Source organism: Oncorhynchus mykiss, chromosome 14 (genome assembly GCF_057628025.1).
Source record: "Oncorhynchus mykiss isolate SJ-2025 chromosome 14, ASM5762802v1, whole genome shotgun sequence".
NCBI classification, from domain to species: domain Eukaryota; kingdom Metazoa; phylum Chordata; class Actinopteri; order Salmoniformes; family Salmonidae; genus Oncorhynchus; species Oncorhynchus mykiss.
Genome location: NC_143035.1, coordinates 20,106,997 through 20,131,340, shown reverse-complemented (window position 1 = coordinate 20,131,340; position 24,344 = coordinate 20,106,997). Strand labels below are relative to the sequence as shown.

At 42.9% G+C, this 24,344-nt stretch overlaps 1 protein-coding gene across 1 annotated transcript in view; it reads left to right on the top strand.

Annotated features, from left to right (window-relative positions):
* The window catches only part of LOC110488958 (short transient receptor potential channel 3-like), a 58,689-nt gene extending 35,591 nt beyond the window's left edge, over positions 1-23,098 (top strand). The window contains exons 6-13 of the mRNA XM_021561455.3: positions 2,089-2,305; positions 4,116-4,349; positions 11,556-11,820; positions 12,985-13,180; positions 14,082-14,291; positions 18,534-18,617; positions 18,726-18,801; positions 19,131-23,098. Of these exons, the coding sequence (XP_021417130.2) occupies positions 2,089-2,305; positions 4,116-4,349; positions 11,556-11,820; positions 12,985-13,180; positions 14,082-14,291; positions 18,534-18,617; positions 18,726-18,801; positions 19,131-19,279 (1,431 nt within the window). The 3' untranslated portion in view covers positions 19,280-23,098. The remainder of the gene's footprint in view (positions 1-2,088; positions 2,306-4,115; positions 4,350-11,555; positions 11,821-12,984; positions 13,181-14,081; positions 14,292-18,533; positions 18,618-18,725; positions 18,802-19,130) is intronic.
* Positions 23,099-24,344: the final 1,246 nt, after the last annotated feature.

The window sequence follows — 24,344 nt, the reverse complement described above, 5'->3', positions numbered from 1 at the left end:
GGTGTGAGGGTAAATAAATAGTCTTGGGGTGTGAGGGTAAATAAATAGTCTCAGCGTGTGAGGGTAAATAAATAGTCTCGGGGTGTGAGGGTAAATAAATAGTCTAGTGGTGTGAGGGTAAATAAATAGTCTAGGAGTGTGAGGGTAAATAAATAGTCTAGTGGTGTGAGGGTAAATAAATAGTCTAGGAGTGTGAGGGTAAATAAATTGTCTGGGAGTGTGAGGGTAAATAAATAGTCTAGGAGTGTGAGGGTAAATAAATAGTCTCAGGGTGTGAGGGTAAATAAATAGTCTAGTGGTGTGAGGGTAAATAAATAGTCTAGGAGTGTGAGGGTAAATAAATAGTCTAGTGGTGTGAGGGTAAATAAATAGTCTAGTGGTGTGAGGGTAAATAAATAGTCTAGGAGTGTGAGGGTAAATAAATAGTCTAGTGGTGTGAGGGTAAATAAATAGTCTCGGGGTGTGAGGGTAAATAAATTGTCTCGGGTGTGAGGGTAAATAAATTGTCTAGGAGTGTGAGGGTAAATAAATAGTCTTGGGGTGTGAGGGTAAATAAATAGTCTAGTGGTGTGAGGGTAAATACATAGTCTAGTGGTGTGAGGGTAAATAAATAGTCTAGGAGTGTGAGGGTAAATAAATAGTCTAGGAGTGTGAGGGTAAATAAATAGTCTCGGGGAGTGAGGGTAAATAAATAGTCTAGGAATGTGAGGGTAAATAAATAGTCTCGGGGTGTGAGGGTAAATAAATAGTCTAGGAGTGTGAGGGTAAATAAATAGTCTAGGAGTGTGAGGGTGAATAAATAGTCTAGGAGTGAGGGTAAATAAATAGTCTAGGAGTGAGGGTAGATAAATAGTTGAGGAGTGTGAGGGTAAATAAATAGTCTAGGAGTGTGAGGGTAAATAAATAGTCTAGGGGTGTGGGGGTAAATAAATAGTTTAGGAGTGTGAGGGTAAATAAATAGTCTAGGAGTGAGGGTAAATGAATAGTTTAGGAATGTGAGGGTAAATAAATAGTCTAGGAGTGTGAAGGTAAATAAATTGTCTAGGAGTGTGAGGGTAAATAAATTGTCTAGGGGTGTGAGGGTAAATAAATAGGGTGTAGTGTGCTTGTTTGTTTATATTCACTTACCTTGCCCTACCCAGGTGGTTTATGGATAGGTCTTAAGTTTCAGTAGTATAACGAGAGTCTCTCACAACACTCCAATTAAATGTAAGTGTTACATTTTCTATCTTTAGGGATGTTGTTTACCCTCTCATAAAGCCAAGCCTAACAATGTGTGTTTTAATCATTGAGGGCTATAAGAGGAATGGAGAAAAGCAGAGCAACAGCTGGGCATGTTAATGGCACAATGCCAATTTGGGTTGTTGGCATCATTACTATTGCTATGTTTATTTAGAGGTGGCACCTTGAGAACACTTCGATTTGTTTTTCAGGAATGCTTTGGCATAGGATAGGATTAGGACTAGTAGTAGCTTTTCAGTTGTATAGATCATGAACGAATTGATCAAGTGATTCGACCACCTAAACTGAATTGATTTGTGTTTGTTGTGAAGTTACTCCAGACTTCACAACAAACTAATTTCAAGCAGGTTGAGGTGGCTGTAGCATAGTTTTCTCCATACTTCACAACCAACTAATTTCATCTGACAGGTATATTACTATGCAGGTTCATGGAGTTAGCCAGATAGCTTTAATAAACAAACAGAAATAACTGTTGATTGTCTGGTTCATTAAGAAAGCTAAACGTACATAAATGTGTTTTTTGTTGTTCAGAAAATTAGACTGAGCCCATTTCAAACTTATCTTTAAAAAAAAAAAGATACATTATTTTAGGATATGTAGGCAAATTAGCTGGCTAACTATCCTGATTTGTAGTATAGGTTGAGGTGGTTGCAGCATAGTTACTCCAGAGACTTCTTATTGACTGAACTCTCCCTGTGCATCCCACCGATCTCACCTGAAGGTTTTACTTGCTATGATGTGGTTATTTAACCTACCTAAGTTGAATGCACTGATTGTAAGTCACTATGGATGAGAGCATCTGCTAAATGACTGAGTTGCAAATGTGATCCTTCTTATTTTCTGCAGCTGGGCAATGCTTTGCGCAGCCCCTTTATGAAGTTTGTGGCCCATGCCGCCTCCTTCATCATCTTCCTGTGCCTGCTGTTGTTCAACGCATCGGACCGCTTCGAGGGCATCCGCACCATGCCAAACGTGACCGTCACTGACCACCCCATGCAGATCTACCGGGTCAAGACCACTGAATTCAGCTGGACTGAGATCCTCATCATGGTCTGGGTCACAGGTGAGAGAGGATGTATTTGTTTAATTAACATGGTATTGGTACTGTGGAGGATTGACGGCACTAGAAGGGCTTGGAAAGGTGTGGACATGCGTCAGAGGCAAGGACGTACATCAGAGTCATGTTTCATGTCCTGGTTAGATTCAAGTGTCACTGAGTGGACTATCCTGGTTAGATTCAAGTGTCACTGAGTGGACTATCCTGGTTAGATTCAAGTGTCACTGAGTGGACTATCCTGGTTAGATTCAGGTGTCACCGAGTGGACCGTCCGGGTTAGATTCAAGTGTCACTGAGTGGACTATCCAGGTTAGATTCAAGTATCACTGAGTGGACTGTCCTGGTTAGATTCAAGTGTCACTGAGTGGACTGTCCTGGTTAGATTCAAGTATCACTGAGTGGACTGTCCTGGTTAGATTCAAGTGTCACTGAGTGGACTGTCCTGGTTAGATTCAAGTGTCACTGAGTGGACTATCCTGGTTAGATTCACATGAAATTAAACATATATTGTTTTTTGTATTGTGTTCTATTTAGAACAGAAATCTCTTTTCAATGTGCTCTGAAGAACCTAGCATTTAAAACACAGCAGCTGTATGGCACAATAGTCAGGAGACTATTTTGTGCTTTTCACATTTTGAACACTGATGTACAGTATATTGTAGAGTTACAGACAGTCATTTGTTTTTTAAATGAAAAGTGAAAGGTTTAAGTTCAATTTCCATAGCTTCCCTGGTCAGTTTTACTTAATGTTTAGCAGCCATACTGACCTAAACTTGAACGAGCAGTTGTCAGTGCGTACTTGCGAGAGAGAGAATAGGGTAACTCTCTGGAGAGGGGGAAATCAGATGAGATTTTAGTGAGGAGCAGTCTTCAGTCCCGCTCCCGCAAGATTGAAATACCAATTACGGTGACACATCTGCAAATGGACCCTCTCTTTCCCCTCCTCTACACAACAGTCTCCATTCTGTTCTCAGGATGGGGAGGTTTCCAGGGTTGAGTTCATTTGGCATCAAATGAACAAAATAAACTGAAACTGAGAGGAACATTTTCTGCTACAAAATGTTTTAAAATTGGTTTCCGTTGCGTGCCCTAATGAACACGACCGTCATATCGAGCCTGGTCAAGTTTGACGGCATTGCAGATGCATCCCATTTGGTCGGATAGGGCAGAAACCAGGAAGCGATTATAATGAGTCACTACCGGCCTTTTGACATGACCCAAGAGGTCCTCTGTCCTTCATTCACCAATCATCTAAATGCAGAATCAATGGTCTCTCAGGAGGGAACATTTCATCCTTTTTCTCTCCCTCTTTGACAGATTGAGTTAACGAATCGATGTAGAGACTAGAACCATGTTCCATCTTCTGAATTAATTTTTAAAAGCTATGTTAGAGGTTTTAATCTGTAGTGATTCAATAAATGGCTTCAAAAGTACAGCTAGATTCAGACAGTTAATTTAATAAACAAACTAACCAATTTTCGGGCCCTGGAGGTGGTTTCATTAGGTAGACATTAGATGGTTACTGAATCAACACACTTCAGTTTCACTATTGCCAGCCGATTCAATGACACTATGGTCATGTTCATTAGGGCATGACATAGCAAAATGTTTTGCAACAGAAAACAAAAATTTGTGTTTCTTATTGGACAAGTCCCTATTGGACAAGTCCCTCTTTACCTTTAGTTTCGTAACTAACAAACACAACCCAGTCCTCTTGTTGCTGTTTCCTCTGCAGGGATGTTTCGCTCAGTTTCAGAACATTTTAATCTGTTTGGTGCCTAATGAACACAATCCACATCTTTGTTGCTTTCCACAGGGATGATGTGGTCTGAGTGTAAGGAACTGTGGACTGAGGGGCCAAGGGAGTACAGCCAGCAGCTGTGGAACGTTCTGGACTTCGGCATGCTCTCAATCTTTATCGCCGCTTTCACTGCTCGGTTCTTCGCCTTCCTCCAGGCCACCAGAGCCCAGCAGTACGTCAACGAAAAGATCCACGCTACCGATCTCTCCCTAGTGACCCTACCCCCAGAGGTCAAATACTTTACCTACGGTGAGAGAAGAACTTCTGTATTAATTTTGTTCCTCATGTCAGGATTTAGAATGAATACACCCATGATACAGTTAAGACAAGTAGGCATCTATCACACATCTACAAATACCACCACACACTCATAATAACTAACCACATGCCCTGTAAGACATGTAAACGGGGATGTTATAATGTTAGGTGTTATCGATGATTATACTTAAGGCAACACTGCAGGCACACTAATCTCAAGAATAATTTGAGAATTAACACAGGACTATCACCATTCGTACTAAGCTGTAATTGTCTAATGGTGCATGGTGACACACACAGTACAGAATTACTTTAAGTGCAACATTATCCACCTGGTAAACTGTACAAACTCTAACATTTCGTTAAAACATGCAAAAGGTCAACAAAAGGCTGGCACTTAAAATCACATAAAAGCCTGTTTCTAATTTGACATTTAGAGCAATAGTGGCCTATGCAAATAGTAGTAGCATTATCATGACTCAAGATGAGACCCATACTCTCTCCAGAAATAAGTCTCTCCCTGTTGCAGCCTGCTACCGACCCCCCTCAGCTCCCAGCTGTGCCCTGGACACCATTTGTGAATTGATCGCCCCCCATCTAGCTTCAGAGTTTGTTCTGTTAGGTGACCTAAACTGGGATATGCTTAACACCCCGGCAGTCCTACAATCTAAGCTAGATGCCCTCAATCTCACATAAATCATCAAGGAACCCACCAGGTACAACCCTAAATCTGTAAACAAGGGCACCCTCATAGGCGTCATCCTGACCAACTGGCCCTCCAAATACACCTCTGCTGTCTTCAACCAGGATCTCAGCGATCACTGCCTCATTGCCTGTATCCGCTACGGATCCGCAGTCAAACGACCACCCCTCATCATTGTCAAACAATCCCTAAAACACTTCTGCGAGCAGGCCTTTCTAATCGACCTGGCCCGGGTATCCTGGAAGGATATTGACCTCATTCCGTCAGTTGAGGATGCCTGGTCATTCTTTAAAAGTAACTTCCTCACCATTTTAGATAAGCATGCTCCGTTCAAAAAATGCAGAACTAAGAACAGATATAGCATCCTGTAGCTCTAACTCTAAAAGCTCTAAAAGTTCTGGGACACTGTAAAGTCCATGGAGAACAAGAGCACCTCCTCCCAGCTGCTCACTGCACTGAGGCTAGGTAACACGGTCACCACCGATAAATCCATGATTATCGAAAACTTCAACAAGCATTTCTCAACGGCTGGCCATGCCTTCCTCCTGGCTACTCCAACCTCGGCCAACAGCCCCCCCCCCCCCCCCTCCCCCGCAGCTACTCGCCCAAGCCTCTCCAGGTTCTCCTTTACCCAAATCCAGATAGCAGATGTTCTGAAAGAGCTACAAAACCTGGACCCGTACAAATCAGCTGGGCTTGACAATCTGGACCCTCCATTTCTGAAACTATCTGCCACCATTGTCGCAACCCCTATTACCAGCCTGTTCAACCTCTCTTTCATATCGTCTGAGATCCCCAAGGATTGGAAAGCTGCTGCAGTCATCCCCCTCTTCAAAGGGGGAGACACCCCGGACCCAAACTGTTTCAGACCTATATCCATCCTGCCCTGCCTATCTAAGGTCTTCGAAATACAGGTCACTGACCATCTCGAATCCCACCGTACCTTCTCCGCTGTGCAATCTGGTTTCCGAGCCGGTCACGGGTGCACCTCAGCCACGCTCAAGGTACTAAACGATATCATAACCGCCATCGATAAAAGACAGTACTGTGCAGCCGTCTTCATCGACCTGGCCAAGGCTTTCGACTCTGTCAATCACCATATTCTTATCGGCAGACTCAGTAGCCTCGGTTTTTCTAATGACTGCCTTGCCTGGTTCACCAACTACTTTGCAGACAGAGTTCAGTGTGTCAAATCAGAGGGCATGTTGTCCGGTCCTCTGGCAGTCTCTATGGGGGTGCCACAGGGTTCAATTCTCGGGCCGACTCTTTTCTATGTATATATCAATGATGTTGCTCTTGCTGCGGGCGATTCCCTGATCCACCTCCACGCAGACGACACCATTCTGTATACTTCCGGCCCTTCCTGGACACTGTGCTATCTAACCTCCAAACGAGCTTCAATGCCATACAACACTCCTTCCGTGGCCTCCAACTGCTCTTAAACGTTAGTAAAACCAAATGCATGCTTTTCAACCGTTCGCTGCCTGCACCCGCACGCCCGACTAGCATCACCACCCTGGATGGTTCCGACCTAGAATATGTGGACATCTATAAGTACCAAGGTGTCTGGCTAGACTGTAAACTCTTCTTCCAGACTCATATCAAACATCTCCAATCTAAAATCAAATCTAGAGTCGGCTTTCTATTCCACCACAAAGCCTCCTTCACCCACGCCGCCAAACTTACCCTAGTAAAACTGACTATCCTACCGATCCTCGACTTTGGCGATGTCATCTACAAAATAGCTTCCAATACTCTACTCAGCAAACTGGATGCAGTTTATCACAGTGCCATCCGTTTTGTTACTAAAGCACCTTATACCACCCACCACTGCGACCTGTATGCTCTAGTCGGCTGGCCCTCGCTACATATTCGTCGCCAGACCCACTGGCTCCAGGTCATCTACAAGTCCATGCTAGGTAAAGCTCCGCCTTATCTCAGTTCACTGGTCACGATGGCAACACCCACCCGTAGCACGCGCTCCAGCAGGTGTATCTCACTGATCATCCCTAAAGCCAACACCTCATTTGGCCGCCTTTCATTCCAGTTCTCTGCTGCCTGTGACTGGAACGAATTGCAAAAATTGCTGAAGTTGGAGACTTTTATCTCCCTCACCAACTTCAAACATCTGCTATCTGAGCAGCTAACCGATCGCTGCAGCTGTACATAGTCAATCGGTAAATAGCCCACCCAATTTTACCTACCTCATCCCCATTCTGTTTATATTTATTTACTTTTCTGCTCTTTTGCACACCAGTATCTCTACCTGAAAAATTTTAATTATTCGCCAACCTCCTCATGCTTTTTGCACACAATGTACATAGACTCTCTTTTTTTTCTTCTACTGTGTTATTGACTTGTTAATTGTTTACTCCATGTGTAACTCTGTGTTGTCTGTTCACACTGCTATGCTTTATCTTGGCCAGGTCGCAGTTGTAAATGAGAACTTGTTCTCAACTAGCCTACCTGGTTAAATAAAGGTGAAATAAAAAAAAATATACAGACTCGTGAGGCAAGTCTGAAAGATTTATTGAATAGACAGAAGCAGGAAAAAGGCAGGTTGAGGACAGATAGGGGTTCGTAATCCTGTTAATAGTCTGGAGACGTAGATGGCAGGCAGCCTCAGGTCGTAACCGGGGAGACAAGAACAAAAACCATAACAAGGAAAAAACACAGAAACAGAAGACAAAGGACAATGAGACACAGGTTTTATCTTGGACTCATGAAACTTAGGATGATACGGGGGGTGCAGGGCAACAGAAGACGAACAACAGAGGGGCCAAGGATTTTAGAGATTGGGAAAGGGCCGATGAAACAGGGGGAAAGTTTGCAGGACTCAATCCGGAGGGGCAGATCCCGTGTAGACAGCAACATCCTCTGCCCAAGACGATAGCGGGTAGCCGGGGTACGGGGAACCGGGCTCTCTCCCAGGCAAGCCGACAGCGGCAGAAGAACATCTGGGCCGAGGGTATGTTGACCTCTTACTCTTGCTCAGGAAAGAGCGGGGGCTGATCACTCATGGAGCACTCGAAGGGCAAGAGATCGCTTTCCAGAATCAGGATGAGAACCGAAGACCACGATCAGAGACTATGTCGACCGGAAATCCATGAATTCGGAAGATGTACTGTACTATGAGTTGGGCCGTCTCCTTGGCTGAAGTTAACTTGGGAAAGGGGGATGAAATGGGTGGCTTTAGAAAACCTATCCAACACCGTAAGGATAGGAGACCAGTGATAACGTCCAGGGATGTATGGGACCAGGGGCGATGAGGTACAGGGAGTGGTTGAAGGAGGCCGGCCGGAGCATGCCACAGTCTTATTCTGAGCACACAACGTGCATACGACGACGAATGCAGAGACATCAGAAACCATAGTGGGCCACCAAAAAACATTGCTGGAGGAAGGCCAGGGTCCGTCTGGAGCCGGGATAGCAGGTTAGAGCAGAGAAAGAAACCCGTTCCAGGACTGGGACCGGGCAGAATCCAGAACTAGCAACTGGTGTGCCGCAGTGTAGCTGCGGAGCTATGCAAGCAAGAGAGGTCGTCAGGCATCACATTCTTGGACCCAGGGCGGTAGGAGATGGTGAAATTGAAACGAGTGAACAACAGAACCCAATGAGACTGCCTTGAGGTGAGGCGCAGAGAAATTCCAGATTCGTATGGTCGGTCCGAACTAGGAATGGATGTTCTGCCCCTTCTAGTCAGTGTCTCCGTTACCATTCCTCCAGCGCCATCTTGACCGGTGATCAACGTCATAGATCCTCTCTGTGGGATTAAGACGAAGGAAAGCGCAGGGATTCAGCTTTTGGTCTTGGGCAGAACGCTGGGACAGGACGGCCCCACTCCAACGTCCAAGTGGGGCCGTCGACCTCAACCACGAACTGATGGGATGGGTCTGGATAGATTAAGATGGGGACTGTAGTGAACCGATGCTTGAAATCCAAAAACACCCGGTCAGCAAATGCGGACCACGTGAACGAAACCCATGTTGAGGGGAGTGCAGAGAGGGGGGAAGCCAAGGTGCTGTAGCCCTGGATGAAGCGGCAGTAGAAATGAGCAAATCCAAAGAAATGTTGCAGATGAACTCTGGATGTGGGTTGGGGCCACTCCACAACCGCTCTCGACTTGTCTGGATCCATCTGAATGTTCCCGGCAGTGATGACATATCCCAGAAAGGAGATAGTGGAGTGATGAAATTCATACTTCTCAGCCTTGACAAACAACTGATTCTCCAGGAGGCACTAGAGGACTTGTCAAACATGGAGAACATGCTCCTGAACCGAAGGGGAAAGGACAAGAATGTCGTCAAGATAGACAAACACGAACCGGTTTAAAATGTCATGGAACACATCATTGACCAGAGCCTGGAACACTGCGGGACCGTTGGTCAGTCCGAATGGCATAACCAGATACTTGTAGTGGCCACTAGCTGTGGTAAGGCTTTCTTCCATTCGTCTCCTTCCCATATCCAAAAAAAGAAGAACCCTGCACTGGCAGGGGAGGCAGAAGGACGAATGATCCCTGCCCCCAAAGAGTCCTCAATGAACCCTTCCATGTTCTTGGTCTCTGGACCAGACAGCGAATAAAGCCACCCGAGGCAATGTAGTGCCAGAGAGGAGGTCAATGGCGCAGTCATAGGGTCGATGCGGAGGAAGAGATGTGGCTCTGGCCTTGTTGATAACCTCCCGAAGGTACTAATACTCCGCGGGAATGGCGGAGAGTTCCGAGGCTTTACCCAAGCCCACAGGAGGACGTTGAGGGGTGGGCTGCATCGCCTTGAGGCAATGCGCGTGGCATAATGGGATCCAACCCAGCATTGAACCTGTAGCCCAGTCGATCAGGGGGTTGTGCCACTGGAGCCATGACAATCCCAATACAAGGGTGCATGAGGAGATTCAATGAGCAGAAACGGCATGGACTCTGACACAGGTTGATAGGAATCGTACTGTGAGTGACACTGCCAATAGAGCGTCCGTCCAATGCTCTGGCGTCCATGGGAACGGAGAGAAGTTGTGTGGGGATACCCAGCTCCGACACCAGGGTAGTGTCCATAAAGCTTTCGTCGGCCCCAGAGTCCACGAGCACCTGGAGAGATTTAGACCGGTCACCCCACAACAGGATAGCATGGAGAGCAGTATGAGTAATGGGAGACTTCCTGTATGGCCCACCGGCGTACTCATACCTACTGATGAGCCTGGGCTTTTTACTGGACAGGTGGATATGTATTGTCCTTATGGTCAAGGCTATGAGACTGTCGAGGTCCAAAGGCAGCTCCCGGGCTGCGAGCTCATCCTTAATTCCCACTGATAATCCATGAAGGAACAGGGATTCCGGGTTCCAGGCACTCTCGGCGGCTAAAGTGCGAAGGTCTACCGCGTAGTCTGCCACACTACAGGAGTCTTGGCACAGTTGAAGGAGCTTCCAAGCGGCCTCTCTACCTGACAACACCTTCCTTACTTCCGCCACGAAATCCTCCAGATGCTATCTCAGCGCTATAAGAGACGCTATCTTTGAACAGTACGACGGAAACAAAGAGGACTGCAGCTCGAAAATGAAGGAGCACTGGGAGAGAAACGCCCGGTAGGTTTCGCGATCCCCAGTGTAGCGCTCTGAAGGAGGTAATTGGGGTTCTCCGGAAGCCAGGGTAGGCAGGGGAGATGCACCCCGGGAAGCGGAGTTACTTAGAGTCTGGGAGGTTTTCGTTGTGGCTTGCTGCCTAATAGATAGTCCGCTGAATTGTTCCAACAATGCAGTGATGGCATGGTCATGGTTTTCCACCAAGGTGTGGAATCCTTCCATAAGGTTATGTAGTAACTCCTTGTGTCTTCCAATGGTGGCTCCTTGTGAGGAAACAGTGTTGCAGAGCTGGTCTGAGTCTGGTGGGTCAGTCATGGACAGTTTGCTAAGATACGTAAGGCAGATGGTTCAAGTCTCAGGGGCAGGCAAAGGCAGGTCGAGGACAGGCAGGGGTTCGTAATCCTGGTAGCAGTTGGCAGAAGTAGACGGCAGGCAGGGTCAGGACAGGCAAAACAGGTCATAACTGGAGAAAGACACTGGCACAACTTGACGGGACAAGACGAACTGGCAACAGACAAACAGAAAACGCAGGTATAAATACTCAGAGGAGAAAATGGGAGACACCTGGTGGGGGTGGAGACAAGCACAAGACAGGTGAAACAGATCAGGGTGTGACAAGCACTTTATTTATAGTCCTGTTTCATTTAGTTTGACCTGATATTTACTGAGAAATTAGGAGGTTTATTGGTGCTTGTGTTGATGCATCCCAAAGAAACAAAATACACATTTTAGGGGAATTCTTATGTAATTACCATTTGCTGTGTTATTTCAAAGCCTGCAACGACCTAGTGAGTCTGTAAAGCAAAGTCTAACCCAACCATTGTGTAGAACAATCCTATTGCGCCATGCATTAAACACATTGTGCATGTTGCTATGAGTGATAATAAAACAACTGACTGTTACCCCTTCCTCCACGTAGCGAGGGACAAATGGCTGCCGTCAGACCCCCAGCTGATCTCAGAAGGACTATACGCCATCGCCGTGGTGCTGAGCTTCACACGCATCGCTTACATCCTGCCGGCTAACGAGAGCTTCGGACCGCTCCAGATCTCCCTGGGCCGCACTGTCAAAGACATCTTCAAGTTCATGGTCCTGTTCATCATGGTCTTCCTGGCATTCATGATTGGCATGTTTATCCTCTATTCTTACTACTTGGGTGCCAAGGTCAACCCGGCATTCACCACGTGAGTGATTATAGCAGACACTGGGACCACTTTATGAGGACACTTACTTGAACAGACGTATAGGGAGACACTTGTGGGGACAGTCTCGGTCAACTTTTGTAAAGAGAACATTAATTGATGAGGTCTGGAGTCAGTGACAGGAACTGCTTTGTACACAGTCAGTAGGGAGGTTTTGTATACATTCAACCTTATTGTTTTGTCCCCAAAGGCCCTGAAATGAATACACTCCTAAAATAATAAACTAGAGAATAAGATTGATACACATTTATCAAGTAAGAACCTATCTACTGCCATGAACCTTCATAAAACATTTAAACATCGACAAGTGCGCTCTCCATTCATGTAGAGAGCGCTTTTCTTCCTCTATTGAGTCCAATCAAGAAGCGCTAGCTCATTCAGTCTATCGACTCAGTCAGTGTAGTGCAGTATGAAGTAGAAAATGGCCCAACTTGGTCTCCCTTTCTAAGAGTGCCTCAAACCGGAATTGTGGCAGCTCAGAAAAAATAACTCATTTCACACTGGACTGGATTCCCTCCAAGGTTACTCTTTCCAAAGTGAGAAAATGAAATAATTTCCATTGTTATGGTTTATTGTTTTCCTCAATTGTCTCGGTGTCCATATTGTATTTTATTAGCCAAGCTGGCATGGCATAAATGGATCACACACTTACAAATGGAACACACACACACTCATGTAACATTGCCAAGAGTCCCAATGGTCATTTCTGCCCTTACCAAGGACATCTGTGGAATTCATATAACACAAAATATCAAATACAGGGACATCACCTGAAAATAAAAATAATCATTTGAATGCAACAATTCCCATGAAACTATTCTTCAATCTTGTTGTTAATTTTCCTCAAAGTCACTTTGACAACCAGAGGACTATATACCAGGATAGTATTAAGCAAGACATGCTAAGATATTTGGTTAATTCCCCATACATCATACATCACATGTCTGCCCTTAGAGGTTAGGCTACACAGGAAGTGACATCTTAATCGCATCACTTTTTTTTAAAGTAGCACTTTGTTATTGCCTGTCACTTTGGGCCGAAGCCAAATGTAGTTTGTGGTCTCACAAGGGCACAGCCACAAACTAGAAACCCCTAGAACTAATCAGCCTGTCCTGTGACAATCCCCTTCCTTCCTTGTCACCACAGGGTGGAGGAGAGCTTCAAGACTCTGTTCTGGTCTATATTTGGGCTGTCAGAGGTGTCCTCCGTGGTGCTCAAATACAACCACAAGTTCATTGAGAACATTGGCTACGTGCTCTACGGAATCTACAACGTGACCATGGTGGTGGTGTTGCTCAACATGCTGATCGCCATGATCAACAGCTCCTATCAAGAGATCGAGGTGAGTTACTCGTGTAGGGTGAAGTTACCCCAGCCTAGACGCTGATCTTGGGTCAGTTTAGCATCTCCCCCAATAATGGTTAGGATTGGGGAACGGGAAGCAGATCCTAGATCTATACCTAGGGGAAAACTTCACCCTGGGGATGAATCAGTGGCATCTGTACACCCCGCCATTTCATTTGGTTATAATTATAGGGATAGTGTATTTTGGGGTAATCTGTTTGTTGTTGCTGTGGTTTTTATATAATGCTGTATGTAGCACAGTATGCCCTAAGCAACTATGCTCTGTTGTCTCTAATTGTGAAACATCAGGGGCTCTGCTATGAATAGCTCTGAAATCAATCATTTCAAGATTATCCTTGTTATGTGTTATGGGAATATTTGTTGCTATTTCCTACTTGCCTCATATGACCGCAGTACAGCCGTGCTAAAGCCACAATGAATCACACCCCCTCATGTATTATTGCTTTAATCAATTATTTGGAGATGATCCATGTTATGTATTGTGGGAATTTCCTTTGATAATCCGCAACACAAGATACAAGAAGTGGCATGAGGCCTCTGCTGTAATGTCCTATCAGAGACAACAGCTTGTGACTTTTCGATGGCAGTATTAGGCTAATAGTGTTGTCTCTCATAGATTAGGCCAACAGCAAATGAAGTATTTGTATTTATTATGGATCCCCAGCCAGCAGCTAGTCTTTCTGGCGTCCGGCAAAATTAAGGCAGTTATACAATTTTAAAAACATTACAATACATTTCTAACATCCCATGAGCGAGACAGAAGTGAGCAGGTTATCATTAGTTCAAACAGGTTTTGGATAATGGTGTTTGTAACAGTTACTGAGCTAGTCTCACTAAGTCAATCTCTCGACTTCTCGATAACTCTACTTATCTCTCAGGATGACGCGGACGTGGAGTGGAAGTTTGCGCGCTCCAAACTGTGGCTGTCCTACTTTGACAATGGCAAGACGCTGCCTCCTCCCTTCAGCATCATTCCAACTCCCAAGTCCTTTTACCACCTCATCAGGTGGATAGTTGGCATGCTGCATTGCCGACGACGAAGCCTGAAGAAGGACGTAGAGCTGGGAATGGACAGTTCGAAGTCCAGGGTATGGATAGATAGGTGTATTTATGGATGGATGAATTCATTCATTCATCAAATCATCTATTGCTCTCTCTCTCTCTCTCTCTCTCTCTCTCTCTCTCTCTCTCTCTCTCTCTCTCTCTCTCTCTCTCTCTCTCTCTCTCTCTCTCTCTCTCTCTCTGCATTGTTTTGATTATAAAAATACACAAGTTCGCTCTAGCTGGAGACAACATTTTATGCGGAGATCTCTGTTTATTGGGGTTATGATTTGTGCATGATGTAATGTATATTCTTCCATGATTTCTCAGTACTGACTTTGGGTGGTCATAATTTGCATCCATAATTCGACCCTGGAGAGGATCAATGGCTTTTGCATTATGTCTGTGGCTCGCCATATTTAAATTACAAATAAATATGAACGCTATCCACCTAAAGAGAAGGCTCTTGTATGCATTGGAGTCTGGAGTACTCGTCTAGTAAGAGAACATGGAATATTATTCAAGCCCTACTTAAAAGATAATAACATCCAATTTATATGTATGGAGTGTTGAAATCCCCTTTAAGACAGGTTTGATGCCTGTCTCTAATATAATCCTTGGAGGATATCATCTGTTCAATCAGCAGGCCCCCCATGGCACACAATAATAGTATCAAGATGATTCATATGTGTCCAGGGTCTCTCTCTTTCTCTGTCTCAAGCTCTCTCTCGGTCTCTCTCTGTCTCTGTCTCTCTCGCTCTCTTTCTCTCTCTCTCTCTCTCTCTCTCAATTCAATGGGCTCTATTCGCCTGGAAACATATTTACATTGCCAAAGCAAGTGAAATAGATCATAAATGAAAGTGAAATAAACAATAAAAAATGAACAGTAAACATTACACTCACAAAGGTAAAAAAGGAATAGAGACATTTCAAATGTTGTATTATGGCTATACTGTATACTGTGTTGTAAGAGTGTGCAAATAATTAAAGTACAAAAGGGAAATAAATAAACATAAATATGGGTTGTATTTACAATGTTCTTCACTGGTTGCCCTTATCTTGTGACAACAGGTCACACATGTTGCTGCTGTGATGTCACACTGTGGTATTTCACTCATAGATATGGGAGTTTATCAAAATTGGATTTGTTTTCAAATTCTTTGTGGTTATAATCTGAGGGAAATATGTGTCTCTAATAGGGTCATACATTTGGCAGGAGGTTAGGAAGTGCATCTCAGTGTCCACCTCATTTTGTGGGCAGTGTGCACATAGCCTGTCTTCTCTTGAGAGCCAGGTCTGCCTACGGCGGCCTCTCTCAATAGCAAGGCTATGTTCACTGAGTCTGTACATTGTCAAAGCTTTCCTTCATTTTGGGTCAGTCACAGTGGTCAGGTATTTCGCCAAATCGCATTCTAGTTTGCTCTGTTTTTCCAATGTGTCAAGTAATTCACTTTTGGTTTTCTCATGATTTGGTTGGGTCTAATTGTGTTGCTGTCCTGGGGCTCTGTTTGTGTTTTTGAACAGAGCCCCAGGAGCAGCTTGCTAGGGGACTCTTCTCCTGTTTTATCTCTCTGTAGGTGATGGCTTTGTTATGGAAGGTTGTTATGGAATCGCTTCCTTTTAGGTGGTTGTAGAATTTAACGTCTCTTTTCTGGAGGTTATTTTTTGGGCAGAATTCTGCATGCAGAGTCTCAATTTGGTGTTTATCGCTTTTTGTGAATTCTTGGTTGGTGAGCAGACCCCAGACCTCACAACCATAAAGGGCAATGGGTTCTATAACTGATTCAAGTATTTTTAGCCAGATCCTAATTGGTATGTCAAAGTTTATGTTCCGTTTGATGGTGTAGAAGGCCCTTCTTTCCTTGTATCTCAGATCGTTCCCAGCTTTGTTGAAGTTACCTGTGGCGCTGATGTTTAGGCCGAGATACGTATCGTTTTTTAAATGTGCTCTAGAGCAACAGTGTCTATATGGAATTTGTATTTGTGGTCCTAGCAACTGGACCTTTTTTGGAACACCATTATTTTTGTTTTACTGAGATTTACTGTCAGGGCCCAGGTCTGACAGAATCTGTGCAGAAGATCTAGGTGCTGCTGTAGGCCCTTCTTGGGACATTTCTCCAAAACGTACGATCTATGTCCCCATATGCAGTTGCAAACCGTAGTCTAGCTTTTTATAGCGGTTTTGGAGCAGTGGCTTCTTCATTGCTGAGCGGCCTTTCAGGTTATGTCGATATAGGATTTGTTTTACTGTGGATATAGATACTTTTGTACCTGTTTTCTCCAGTATCTTCACAAGGTCCTTTGCTGTTGTTCTGCGATTGATTTGCACTTTTCGCACCAAAGTACGTTCATCTCTAGGAGACAGAAGGCATCTGTCTCCTTCCTGAGCGGTATGGCGGTGGCGTGGTCCCATGGTGTTTATACAGATGAACATGGTACCTTCAGGCGTTTGGAAATTGCTCCCAAGAATGAACCAGACTTGTGGCGGTCTACAATTTTTTTCTGAGGTCTTGGCTGATTTATTTTGATTTTCCCATAATGTCAAGCAAAGAGGCACTGAAATTGAAGGTAGGGCTTGAAATACATCCACATCTACTCCACCAATTGACTCAAATGATGTCAATTAGCCTATCAGAAGCTTCTAAAGCCAAAACATAATGTTCTGGAATTTTCCAAGCTGTTTAAATTAAAGGCACAGTCAACTTAGTGTATGTACTCTTCTGACCCACTGGTATTGTGATACAGTGAATTATAAGTGAAAAAATCTGTCTGTAAACAGTTGTTGGAAAAATGTACTTGTGTCATGCACAAAGTAGATGTCCTAACCGACTTGCCAAAACTACAGTTTGTTAACAAGACATTTGTGGAGTGGTTGAAAAACGAGTTTTAATGACTCCAACCTAAGTGTATGTAAACTTCTGACTTCAACTGTATTTACACTACCGTTCAAAGGTTTGGGGTCACTTAGAAATGTCTTTGTTTTTAAAAGAAAAGCATTTTTTTGTCCACTAAAATAACATACAATGGATCCAAAATACAGTATAGACAATGTTAATGTTGTAAATGGCTTTTGCAGCTGGAAACGACAGATTTTTAATGGAATTTCTACATAGGCGTACAGAGGCCCATTATCAGCAACCATCACTCCTGTGTTCCAATGGCACGTTGTGTTAGCTAATCCAAGTTTATAATTTAAAAGTCCTCACAAGTCCTCAACTGGCAGCTTCAATCAATAGCACCCGCAAAACACCAGTCTCAACGTCAACAGTGAAGAGGCGACTCCGGGATGCTGGCCTTTTAGGCAGAGTTGCAAAGAAAAAGCCAAATCTCAGACTGGCCAATAAAAAGATTAAGATGGGCAAAAGAACACAGACACTGACTGGATAGAGGAAATCTACTTAGAGGTCCAGCATCCCAGAGTCGCCTCTTCACTGTTGACGTTGAGACTGGTGTTTTGCGGGTACTGCTGCAATATAACATTTTTATCTAAGATGGCAATCACCTCACTCTCTCCCATTTAATCAGTGGATACAGTTTGTCACGCTCTGACCATAGAGAGCTGTTTATTCTCCATGTTGGTTGGGGTGTGATAGTGACTAGGGTGGGTCATCTAGGTGATGAGTGATTTATGTTGGCCTGGTATGGTTCCCAATCAGAGACAGCTGTGTATCGTTGTCTCTGATTGGGGATCATTTTTAGGTAGCCATTTTCCCCATTGTGATTTGTGGGACCTTGACTATGTTTGTGTGTAGTTGCTTTCTGAACTGCATGTAGCGGCACTTTTCATTTATTCACTTTATTTAAGTGCTTTAAGTTTCTCTTCTAAATAAAAGGATGGAAACATACCACGCTGCATCTTGGTCCACTCATTCTAACGATCGTGTCAGTTACAACAGTAGATTTATCAACAGCGAGAATGAATGGTGCTAGTCAAGGAACAATTGAGGCCTGGACAAATATATTGGACCTAGCTATCTGGCTGCCTGCACCTAGGTATCTGGCCTGCCGAACTTAGCTATCTGGGTGGCTGGCTAGAAAGCTAGTGAGGTTGCAGACAGGTGGATGGGGTTTGAGTGAGGAATGGGTCATCTTTATATGCATTTATTTTGTTTTTGTACCTGTAAACCCCCCCCATCTGAAAAATAAAATGGACAAAACTATATATAAAGTTGATTAAACAAATAAAGACTCACGTTAATCATTGGTCATTATTTTCATAATGGTTGATTGAGTATACAGATAAAATATCCAAATATGTGTGTGTGTTTGTGCATGTCTGTGTTTTGCAGCTCAATCTCTTCACCCAGTCCAACCTGCGCATAGCAGAGTCCCACAGTTTTAACAGCATCCTGAACCAACCCACTCGCTATCAGGTAAGGTGACCTCTCCGTCAGTCTAAAATATCATGTTTAGCCAAAATGTCACATTAACATAATAGCATATAGGCCTACAATTTTGACATTTTCCTTTCTTTGTTGCAGCAAATCATGAAAAGACTCATAAAACGCTACGTGTTGAAAGCACAAGTGGACAAAGAAAACGACGAGGTCAATGAAGGTAATCTTGCATCTTAACTTTTACTCTGAAGTACCTCATCTGAAATTGTCTCTGAGAATCTGTTGCAGTGTTGTTACACAATGCCAATAATAAACCATTCTCAAGGGTAGGAAGAGGTCTGCAAACTGGTCGAATTCCACAGGGTTCTCATTGGCGTTTGAAGCAAAATAAACCACGCTAACTGCATTGTGCACTTAAAAAGATTATGGAGAGTAGATCAGTTCAACATTGTCATGCAGTGAATATTGCATTTGAGAACACAAACTGAATTCTTCAATACAAACCACTTGAACAGAAATTACATTATTGCTCTACATGTTACTTTGCAGGTGAGCTGAAAGAAATCAAGCAGGACATCTCCAGTCTACGGTACGAACTCCTGGAAGACAAGTCTCGGGCTACAGAGGAGCTGTCCTTTCTTATCCAGAAACTGAGTGAGAAACTGAAGCTAGGCCCTACAACACGCTTCTACGAGTGAACCCACCGCCACCCCACAGTACAACCAAGCAGCCAACATCCAATCATTTCTCCACATACTCCACAGCACCCCTTAGCTAGGTTGTTTTGTAAAAGTCTTCTCTTTGCAAATCAAATCAAAGTGTATTTGTCACATGCGCCAAATACAACCTTACAGTGAAATGCTTACTTACAAGCCCTTAACCAACAGGTTTGCATGAAGTTAGTATTAACAGACAAGAACAGCACAAGTGAAGGCAACAGCAAAAAGGATTGTTGCCTCACTATTTTGGTGTACGGAGAAGTTGCCCTTAGACTGATCTTGTGTCAGTTAAGCATTTCCCCACTAATGGTTAAGATTAGGATTGCGAGAGGGGAAGCTGATCCTAGATCTGTACCCAAATGAAACTTTACCCCAGAGCCACTATTTTACATTAAGACAAAAATGGTGTTACTGTTATAGATATTTATATATCATTACTTATTAACATATTTTAAGTAAATGGTTGTTTAGTACTGGTTTTATCTGTTTCTTTCTCTCGTTATAGATTTATAACCAAACAGTAGGATTATTTGACCTTATTTCCTCATAAATTCTCTCATAAGATAATCAGTCATTGATTAATGTCATTATTATGTTTGTTCCTGAAATCCACCTAGTTCCAAAGCACCTTTTATTTTCTACGTAAACACTGTTCTTGTTGCTCTAGTGCTATGGCTATTTTGGGGTTCTTACATTGTGTGTTTTAAAGTTGTGTCCAGCCGTGGTCCTGGAGAGTGTACATCAGAATACCGTAAACAGTACAGGGGGATAACCAATGATCTACAGTACATTTGGAACGTATTCAGAGCCCTTGACTTTTTACACATTTTCTTACATTACAGCCTACTTCTAAAATTGCTGAAATCGTTTCAGACGATTGCTGAAATCGTTTCAGACAAAACCTGTCATCAATCTACAAACAATACCACATAATGACAAAGTAATAACAGGTTTTTTGATTTTTTTGCAAAAAAACTCATACACAAGTATATACATTTTTACATACAGTACCGGTTAAAGGTATGGACAAACCTGCTCATTCAAGAGATTTTCTTCATTTTGAATATGTTCTACATTGTAGAATAATAGCGAAGACATCAAAACTATGAAATAACACATATTGAATCATGTTGTAACCAAAATATTTTATATTTGAGATTCTTCAAAGTAGCCACCCTTTGCCTTGATGACAGCTTTGCACACTCTTGGCATTCTCTCAACCAGCTTCACATGGAATTATTTTCCAACAGTCTTGAAAGAGTTCCCATATATGCTGAGCACTTGTTGACTGCTTTTCCTTCACTCTGCAGTCCAACTCATCCCAAACCATCTCAAATGGATTGTCTGGTGAATGTGGAGGCCAGGTCATCTGATGCAAGACTCCATCACTCTCCTTCTTGGTCAAATAGCCCTTACACAGCCTGGAGGTGTTTGGTGTGGAAAACAAATGATAGTCCCACTAAGCGCAAACCAGTTGTTGAGATGTGTCTGTTACTTGAACTTTGTGAAGCATTTATTTGGGCTGCAATAATTTGTCCTCTACAGCAATTTGTCCTCTGGGTCTTCTTTTCCTGGCAAAGTTCAAAGTTCTTTAAAGTTTCCACAATGACTTACCTTCATGTCTTAATTTTATTTTTATTTTACCTTTATTTAACCAGGCAAGTCAGTTAAGAAGAAATTCGTATTTTCAATGACGGCCTGGGAACAGTGGGTTAACTGCCTGTTCAGGGGCAGAACGACAGATTGTACCTTGTCAGCTCGGGGGCTCACAACCTTCCGGTTACTAGTCCAACGCTCTAACCACTAGGCTACCCTGCCGCCCCTCATTAAAGTAATGATGGACTGCCATTTCTCTTCGATTATTTGAGCAGTTCTTGCTATAATATGGACTTGGTCTTTTACCAAATAGGGGTGGTATACAGAAGATAGCCCTATCTTGTCACAACACAACTGATTAGCTCAAATGCATTAAGAAAACAATTCCACAAATTAACTTTTTACAAGGTACATCTGTTAATTGAAATGCATTCCAGGTGACTACATCATGAAGCTGTTTGAGAGAATGCCAAGAGTGTGCAAAGCTGTCACCAAGGCAAAGGGTGGCTACTTTGAAGAATAAAATAAATAAAAAATTGGTACCTACATGATTGCATATGTGTTATTTTATAGTTTTGATGTCTTCACCATTATTCTACAATGTAGAAAAAGTAACAATAAAGAAAAATGCTTGAATAAGTAGGTGTGTCCAAACTTTTGACTGGTACTGTAAGTATTCACACCCTTTGCTATGAGACTCGACATTGAGCTCAGGTGCATCCTGTTTCCATTGAACATTCATGGTATGTTTCTACAACTTGATTGGAGTCCACCTGTGGTAAATTCAATTGATTGGTCATGATCTGGAAAGGCACACACCTGTCTATATAAGGTCCCACAGTTGACAGTGCATGTCAGAGCAAAAAGGTTGAAGGTCGAAGGAATAGTCTGTAAAGAAGTTTGGAACCACTAAGGCTCTTCCTAAAGCTGGCTCCCGGGCCAAACTGAGCAATCGGGGGAGAAGGGCCATGGTGAGGGACGTGACCAAGAACCCGATGGGTTCCTCTGTGGAGATGGGAGAACCTTCCAGAAGGACAACCATTTCTGCAGCACTCCACCAATCAGGCCTTAAAGTTAACGTGGCCAGACGGAAGCCACTCCTCAGTAAAAGGCACATGACAGCCTGCTTAGTGTTTGCCAAAAGGCACCTAAAGACTCTCAGACCATGAGAAACAAGATTCTCTGGCCTGATGAAACCAAGATTGAGCACTTTGGCCTGACTGCCAAGTGTCACGTCTGGAGGAAACCTGGCACCATCCCTACGGTGAAGCATGGTGGTGGCAGCATCATGCTGTGGGGATGTTTTTCAGTGGCAGGGACTGGGAGACTAGTCAGGATCGAAGGAAAGATGGAGCAAAGTACAGAGAGATCCTTGATGAAAACCTGCTCCAGAGTGCTCAGGATCTCAGACTGGGGCGAAGGTTCACCTTCCAACAGGACAATGACCCTTTGCACACAGCCAAAACAATACAGGAGTGGCTTCAGGACAGGAGTGGCTTCCAGCCAGAGCCCGGACTTGAACCCGATCGAACATCTCTAGAGAGACCTGAAAACGGCTGTTCAGCGATGCTCCCCATCCAACCTGACAGAGCTTGAGAGGATCTCCAGAGGATAAAGGGAGAAACTCCCCAAATATAGGTGTGCCAAGCTTGTAGTGTCATATCAAACAAGACATGAGGCTGTAATCGCTGCCAAAGGTGCTTCAACATAGTACTGAGTAAAGGGTCTGAATACTTATGTAAATGTTATATTTCAGTTTTTTTGCTAAAGTTTCTAAAAACATGTTTTTGCTTTGTCATTATTGTGTAGATTGATGAGGGGAAAAAACTTTCATCCATCTTAGAATAAGGCTATAACGTAACAAAATGAGGAAAAAGTCAAGAGGTCTCAAAACTTTCCAAATACACAGTATATAAACTCTGGATTGCTGATGATAAGAGACTTTGAAGCCACCATTCAGCCATATTGGTACTCCCCAGTAGAAGCAGTCCTCCAGAGGAATGAATGCAATGCTACAGTATTTCAAATAAGTGTTTCAAGGACAAAATTACATGCATTTAAGTCTTCTTTTGTTGTAGTGGGGACAGTAACATTTAAAACTTTTTTTAAATTAAATTACTTTTTTTAAATGTGTATATTTATTTTTAGCTCACATATTATAATTTGAAAGCATGCATTAAGAATAAACGTGGCAAAAACAAATGTAGACATTAATAAATGCATTTCTATACCTTCCAAAATATTTGTTACAATGGTGGGGGAGTGCCAAGATGGAGTCATTGGACATAACATAAAGCCTGCAACACTTTCATAAGCTGTACATTAAGATTCAGAAATGCTTATGGCAACAACCACAGTGTTGTCATTGTGTACCATCCCTACTAGGTACTGTTTTAGGTGTGTAAATTAGAGCATACCCTTTCAAAAAAGTACAACAATGTACCTGAACTCAATGTAAGCATTTGTAATAGATCGTTAAGAACAAAGTCATTCTAACAGGATCAAAGATCATGTAACAGCGATCTGACATTATCCAAGATCATGTAACAGCCATGTAATGTTATCAAAGAGTTATGATATACAGTAGTTGTCATTCCATCCTAGATGGGACTTGGTTAAGCATTCCTCTCAGGTCAAATGTGATGAATTCTACATAACACATTCTTATATTCTATGATATAACACATACTTTTATGTGGGTCTCATCATTCCTTTTAAATGACACATACTGCATTTATGCCAAATGCACCATACAAGGCTATGTCCAATACATTGCCAACTCATTGATAGAGGTGCTTGTGTGGGTAAACCTATTTTCTTTGTGTAGCCCTGATGTGAAATTGTGGATAGAAAGTGGAAAATTGCCTCTTCGGGACCAGATTTGGTGTACACTTAAGTATTTATTGGTATAACAAACAGCTTTAGATTTCCTTAATGATCTATGCAGGATATACCATTCCTTTCGTCTGATAGCTATATTGTAATTATACTAGGGAACAGAAACATGCATTTGATTTAAATATTGTATTTCATAGGAAGTCTTTCCATAGGATGTTCTTAGACACTGTAAATAAAGTTTATTCTAGCTCCATAACTAACATTTCAGTCATGGTGGAATTTTCTCTTTTTAATGATCTATTTTTTGAGTAGAACAGAAATAGTCGAAAGCGAATGTTTGTTTGCATATGAAAATCGATAGCTGCTGTGTAATAAAAAAAGGCTTGAGATAAGCAATGGGAAACCTCATACAATATATCTCACAACACAGTATGTAATATTATCAGAGACCTCTCCACTAATTTTGGATAGATGCACCAACTATTTCTTGGGGACAAGCTTACATCATCATTTTTTTTTTGTTACAATAGGATATTCTTCACATTTAAGCTATGTATTTTCATATACCCATATATGTGATTTTATTTTGATGGCTATAATTACATAATTG